At 61.0% G+C, this 6,848-nt stretch overlaps 1 protein-coding gene across 1 annotated transcript; it reads right to left on the reverse strand.

The window, feature by feature from the left end:
• Window positions 1-243: 243 nt before the first annotated feature.
• FOXD2 (forkhead box D2) lies at window positions 244-1,581 on the reverse strand (the record flags this gene model as incomplete). The annotated part of the gene is made up of 1 exon (XM_084211406.1): window positions 244-1,581. The coding sequence occupies one exon, from the start codon at window positions 1,579-1,581 to the stop codon at window positions 244-246; it is 1,338 nt and encodes a 445-aa protein (XP_084067532.1).
• Window positions 1,582-6,848: the final 5,267 nt, after the last annotated feature.

Here is a 6,848-nt window from a genome sequence, read left to right on the forward strand (position 1 = left end):
TTTCCCGAGCAAAGAGAGACAAACAGATCTGGATGCCACTGAGCCTGGAAATTAAGTAAAAATTTAAAAAAAAAAAAAAAAGGAAATATTTCCTACCTTAAAACACAACAGGAGGAGATGGGGGGGGACACGGGGAGAGGGAAGGGGAGCAGTTTCGGAGGAGTGGGGGAGAGCTGGAAAGGGGCCGTTTGCTTCGCGACTCTCCCCCCCATCCCCCTCCCCTTCCCCAGTCCCCAGCACACTTTAAAAATGACAGCTGCTGAGGGTTGTGATTTTACTGGAAAAGTTCTGGGCCGGCTGGAGGAGCGGCTCGTGTGCCAGGCTGACCTGGGGCTGTGCCGGGGCCAAGGCGGGGCTGAGCACGGCCAGGACCTGCGCCGGGGGGCCCGCCTGGCCGGCGGGGTAGGGCGCGGCGGGCGCGACGCTGGGGTTGGTGCTGGGCGGCGGGGGCACGGCCCCCCCGATGATGTTGTCTATGGAAAAAGAGGGCCGGGAGGGGTGGTTGGTGCCGCCGCTGCCGCCGCCGCCGCCGGCGGGCGAGGGGTCCGGCTTGAGGGTCTGGAGGAGGGCGGCGGGCAGGGCGGTGGGGCTCAGCTGGGGGTGGTAGAAGGACTTCCTGCAGTTCAGCTCGCCGCCCAGGAAGGAGGGCAGCCCCGAGGCGGCGGAGAAGACGGAGGCGGCGGCGGGAGGCGGCGGAGCCGGTAACGGGCAGTGCGGCGCCGGGAAGGGGAAGGCGCCCGCGGCGCCGCCGCCTCCGCCACCGGGATGGTGGTGGTGGTGGTGGGGGTAACCCTGGAGCTGCAGGCCGTAGTTGTAGCCGTAAGGTCCGTAGGCGAAGCCGGGCAGGAAGGCGGCGGGGTCGGCGGCCCCGGCCCGCAGCAGCAGCTCGGGGTGCGGCGGGTGCAGCTGCTGCTGCCGCTTGAAGCGCTTCCTCCGCCGCAGGAAGCTCCCGTTGTCGAACATGTCGGCGGACTCGGGGTCCAGCGTCCAGTAGTTGCCCTTGCCCGGGTTGCCGGGCTCCCGGGGGATCTTGACGAAGCAGTCGTTGAGGGAGAGGTTGTGGCGGATGCTGTTCTGCCAGGCGGGGAACTTCTCCCGGTAGTACGGGAAGCGCCCGCTGATGAACTCGCAGATCTCGCTCAGAGTCAGCCGCTTCTTGGGGCTCTGCAGGATGGCCATGGTGATGAGGGCGATGTAGGAGTAGGGCGGCTTCACCAGCGGGTTCTTCCCTCCCGCGCCGCCGCCGCCGCCGCCGCCCGCGGGCGCCTTCTCCCCGGGCGCGGCGCCGCGGGCGCAGGCCGGCTCCGAGCCGCCGGCGGGGGACAGCCGCTCCGGGGACCCCCCCATGCGCGCCTTGGCGGCCCCGCTCCGCGGCAGCGCCAGCCCCAGCGGATCGCCGCCGTCCTCCTCGTCCTCCTCCTCCTCGTCCTCGTCCTCCTCCTCCTCGCTGTACTTGCCCCCATCCTGGGGCGGGCCCACCACGTCGATATCCGCGTCCTCCACCTCGGAGAGCGGCTCTTCCTCCGGGGAGCGCTCGGACATGATCCCGCAGCCGCCGCCGCCGCTGCTGCCCAAAGTCATTGTTGTGCGGCCGGGGCGGCCGGGGCCGGGCTCCCCCCCCCACCTAGCGGCGGCTCCCGGGATGGGCCCGGGGCCGTGCCGGAGGGCTGCGGCCGCCGCTGGGACTCCGCGCCCCGGCGCCGCCGCTCCGCTCCGCGCCCCGCTCGCCGCGCCGCTGCTGGCGGGGCCGCGGTGCTGGCTGCGGGGTGGTGGCTGCGGAGGGAGGGGCGGCGGAGGGGGCGCGGGGCGGGGGCGGGGGGACGGGGGCGCCCGTGGGCCGGGCAGGGCGTTTGGGAGCAGCGATAATAAATAATGGTGATAATGATAATAAAAGGAGAGAAATTGAAAAAAAAAAAGGGGGGGGGGGGGAAAGGTTAAAAAAAAAAAGAAAAGTGGTTTTTATGACGGCTCCTTGTCTGGTTAGGGGGAGGGAGGGGGAGGGGGAAGGGAGGGGCAGGGGAAGAGGGAGGGGGGAGGGCAGAAGTGGGGAAGGCGGCTCCCCCCTCCCCACCCCTCCCGAGCTGGGACCCGGTGGAAACGCTCCCACACTGCGCTGCTGCCAGCGCTCCCCAGGCCTTTATACGGCCGCCCCGGCATCACGTGGCGCCCGCCGCAGCCCCCACGGGGCACGATGAGGGACTGCCCGGCCCGGTCCCCGGGGAGCGTGTCCCCCGCCCGAGATGCTTTCGAGGAAAGGCGCTGCCCGCTCCCCTGACGCTCGGATGCCCCCAGCTTGCCTAGAGCCGGCTGCTGTAGGAGGGGGCGATCGACGCTGGATAAAGCCCCGCGGTGCTGGAGGCTCTCAGACCCCATTCCTGCGCGATGCGACGGTAGCCTTCCTCGGCCCGGGGGTCCGCGGAGGGTCCGTCCTCCCCCCGAGGGCTGCCCATCCCCGAAGCTGGGGGATGAGCTGCACAATTCCCGCAGCCTCGCCGACAGGGACCCTCACTCCCCCAGGATCGAGCCTTCGGTCCCCTTGAGGGGTCCTGTGAATTTGGGGATCCCCGCTCCCCTTCTCCACGAGCTTACGTCACCGACACGTCACCGCGGCCGGAGCACCCTGCCTGGAAACCCGCCTCCTCCGAGGGCTCCCACGGAAGGGATGCTGCGCCCGGCAGGTGCGGGCCGGAGGGCGAGGAGCCGCGCTCTGCCGAGCCTCTCCCCCAGCGAGCAATAAGCAAAGCGAAGGCTGTGCGTGTCCGCGGGGTGCTGGCACCGCTCCCCAGTCCTGCATCCCCGCCCGGCGCGGCTGGCCCGGCCGGGTACCACTTTCCGAGGCGGCCGGCCCACAGCCCGGCCGGGCCCCAGGAACCCCTCGGGAAGGAGAATATCCTGCGGCCCCGGGACCTCCTGGCTGCCGCTCTCCTGCCTCCGCTTCCCTGACGGCTGGCAGGAGGAGGTGGTGGGCAGCAGACACCCACCTTGTCGCGGGCTGCAGGCGAAGCGGGAGAATTTTCTGCTAAACAGAGGCACACGAGGGCCCCGGGAGCCCCCGCAGTGTCCCCGCGGGTGGCAAAGCCCCGCTGCCCCTCTTGCACTTCCCTGGCGCAGTCCGGGGAACACGTCCACGGCTGAAGCTGCCCAGCCCATGGCCCGTAGGTGGCTGTGACAGCAGGTTGTCCCTGTCTCTGTCGCGGACGCTTTGAACCGCGTTCGCGCTGTTAGGTTTTGGTTTGGTTTGGTTTTTTCCCTTGGAGGCTCTGCAAACACGTATCTGCTTTCCCGTGGGAGGATGCTTGGGGAGGGAGGAAGGGGATAGGCTCCTCCAAGGGGGTACCATGAGGAGATGTCCCCCGCCAGGGACACGTTCGGCAGTGTGAGAATCCGCGGTGATGAATTGCCAGGCTCTGCCGTTAACAGGTGCGAGCATTTGGTGATAAAATCTCCAGCACTAATACCGGGGAGCCGGGCCAAACAGCTGCGCGGCCCCGCTTCCAAATGCCGGTCACAATTACTCAAGCCCTAACGACTCGGTGCACAGGCTCGGCGAATTCGGTGGGACCCCGAGGAGAGGGCAGAAGCGGACGCCTCTGTCCGCACATCTCCAGTGCAAGCAGCGATTTCAGAGCCGGAGCATCTGCGCGGGGTCGGTCGCATCCTCCTTCCTCGCCGCCAGCGCGGACATCGGGAAGAATTTCTCGATCGGAGAGGAAGAGTAGAGGGCAAAACGTGCTGAGAGTTTCTCGGGAAGGTGGGAAGTCTGTCCCGCGAGTGCGTCTCAGCTTTGGGGGAGATTTCATGAGCTTTCACTTTTATACTTCTTAGATGTTCCTAACTTGTGTTCACAACACATACGCATATATCTCCCTCTCATAACTTAGCGTGTATATATATATATATATATATAGATATATATTCAACTATATCTAGATTTTTTTTCTTTCCCGATATACTATTTTTCATATATAGAAGTATATATAATTGTCTAACACGGAGAAATGCCTCAAAGATGCCGCATCTTTACTACCAACATTGTTTAAACTCTCCGTTCATCAGCCCGGTGGAAAAGCGATGGGAAGAACAAATGGAAGAGAGCGGAGAGGGAAAAGACCCGAGCCGCTTTCCATTTTTATTAAGTAAAATAATAGTTATGCCTCCCCTACATAAACGAAAGTGTCATAAAAAATTCCGAAGCAGCTGCCAGAGATTTCGACCACACACACAACGGGGCGATTGAATTTCCACTCGGTGCATTTCATGGCAGCGAGGAACCGCCGGGAGCTGCGCCTTGTGCCTCTGCAGGGCGGCGAAGGGGAGGGCTGGGGGGGCAGCAAAGTGACGCGCTGCGAGCGGCCGGGGGCAGGGGACACCGCCCGGGGGATGCTCCGCGGGAGAAGATGCTCGGCCGCCCCCCGCGCCCCCCGGTCGTGGGGCAGCTGCCTCCCAATCGCTCCGTCCGCAGGCTGGTCCCGCACGGCTCGAAGTGAAACAGATGTGGGTGTCTGCTGCCTGCCCACCCTGCCCTGCCCCGGCTGCCGGCTCTCCCCCTGTCTGCAGAGGTGGGCAGACCTCGGGGAAAGCCCCCGGCAACGCAGAACTCGGGCGGAGCCCCTTGCTGCTATAGTTATGGTCATGGGGACCCCGATGAGGTGGGAAATGTACGGGGGAGGAGAGAAGGGTTGATCCGAGGCGCTGCTGATGGGATGCGGCCGGTGCCTTGTCCTGCTCCCGCCTGGACCTGGCTCTGCCGCTCAGCATCGCGCACCCCGAGCGCCGCAGCTCGAGAGGCAGCGCGTCCCGGTCAGCCGGCACCGACGCGATTTCTGCCCGTTTCAAGGCACAGTATGGTCCCCGTTTAAGTGGGGGATGATCCACAATGGAACGACAGTGAATGAATCCCGCTCTCTCTGTCTCCGAACGGCTTCTGTTCGCCGAGTCGGTCTCAGCCTCGACTTTGCCACGCAAGATCGGCTGCAGAAACAAATCAAAACGAGAAAAAGTACCTAAACTACACCCGTGCCGAGATGATTTAGAAAAAGGAAACCCTGGACTGAAACAAACCAGATGCTCGGATCCCAGGCACGGTGCACACACGCTCACACGCACATACACACTCGCTCACACGCGCACTCCCGGCCGTGCTTCCACACACGGAGCGATCGGAGCGTTTTCATGTGCGCCGGGGTAAGAAATGATGCGGTCTCCCGAAAGAAAAACCCTATTGATCTACACGAAAAGATTGCTTTGTCATCGCCCCGCTAAGCCACGCTCATGCGAGGCTGAGAGAGAAGCATTTTTCCTTGGGCAGATTTTTAATTTTTCTGCTCTCCTCCCTGCAGTACTTCCTTACAGACAGCCTCGCTTCCCGTTTGAACCCAACTCTGCTTTACATTTCACGTTAAATTGCGGAATCAAACGTGCGTGGGGATGAGTGCTGCTGGAGTGGAGAGAGTCTCCAAAAAGTCTCAAAAGTAGGGAAGAAAAATAAAGGCCATCAACCAATCATTATGATTTTTTTTTCTCCTTTAAATTGATTTTCATTGTCTTTCCCGCCTGCCTTAATGAGGTGTTTGATCCGCGCGTGTGAGGTCGGTGTTTGATGCCCTGCTGACGGCTTCAGCAGGTGGATCCCCACGGCCGAGGTTTTCCCCCTGGGTGTCCCGGTGTCTCCGCCCGGGTCGGAGATCCTCAAAGCTGCAAAACTGGCCACAACGACCAGGCACTTTTTTTTTTCTTTGTTTTTTTTTTTTTTTTTTTGTTTGCTTGTTTGTTTGTTTGTTTTGGTTTTGGGTTTTTTGGGTTTTTTTTGGTTTTTTTTTTTTAAACCTGACAGGGGAAAACTGTTGCCCTGACCGTCCGCCCAGGGCGTTATTTGGTGGGGCTGCAGTGGGAGGGCAGAACGCGAAGCCCGGAGCAGCACAGGGTGCGATCGCTGCTCCTGCCCTGGCTCCGGCCGTGCCCACCCAAAGAGCATCTCCCGGCGCGGGGATTTAGCGGGGCAAAGCCCCGGGAGGCGAAGCCCTTGGGAATTGTGGAAAGTTCAGCTCCAGCCCAGGCGACGTTGCTCCCACACCCTTCCAGATGATCTGTTGGGTTTGTGATCCATAATCGTTCTTGTTGCTTCTGCCGAGCAGCATCTAAATTCGTTTATTCTGATGAGAACAGCATCCACAAGTCCCCCAAGGCTCAGTGATGGATTTTTCTTTATTACCTCGTTATCAAGCTTGGCTGACCTCTAACTTCTCTGAAAACATGAACAAGACGGACCTGCTGCTGCCTGGGCTGCCCCAGGGGGCTCTTTTTCCACTTAGGTGATTTCCTTCGATATTATTTCTCTTCTTTCCATATCCAAGGCTCAGACCTTCAGTGCTTCCTGCAGTTCAGCCCTTTTTCCAGCCCCTCACTGTCAGCTCCCAGCTGCAAAGATCAGTTTGCAGCCTGCACACCACGAGCTCCCAGCCCAGGGAGGTCAGTGGGAATGGTGGTGACAGATAGTGAGAGATACGTGAAATTCCCAGATTGAAAACCCCCGGAGCCAAGTGCTAATATCCATCCCCTGCAGCGTTCAGATGTTGGACAGCTCGGATTTGTTGATTTGACTTTTCAAATGTAGGTATCCCAAAATGCACACCAAAAAAGCCCTGGATTTCAATGAAGGCTTTTCCCAGGAACCCTCTTTGCAGGGCTGAGCCCCCATGAAACTTGGGGACACAATTATCCCTGTCTTTTCTGTTCCTCAAACGAGTGGGAAACGTGGTAATAACACCTTCATTTAAGAGCTATGATCTGACTTTAGGACCTTTGTTTTGAGCTTGCTGTTCCAAAATTTTGCCCCCTGCTCTCTCTTC

This window comes from Fringilla coelebs (genome assembly GCF_963513975.1).
Source record: "Fringilla coelebs genome assembly, chromosome: 9".
NCBI lineage: Eukaryota > Metazoa > Chordata > Aves > Passeriformes > Fringillidae > Fringilla > Fringilla coelebs.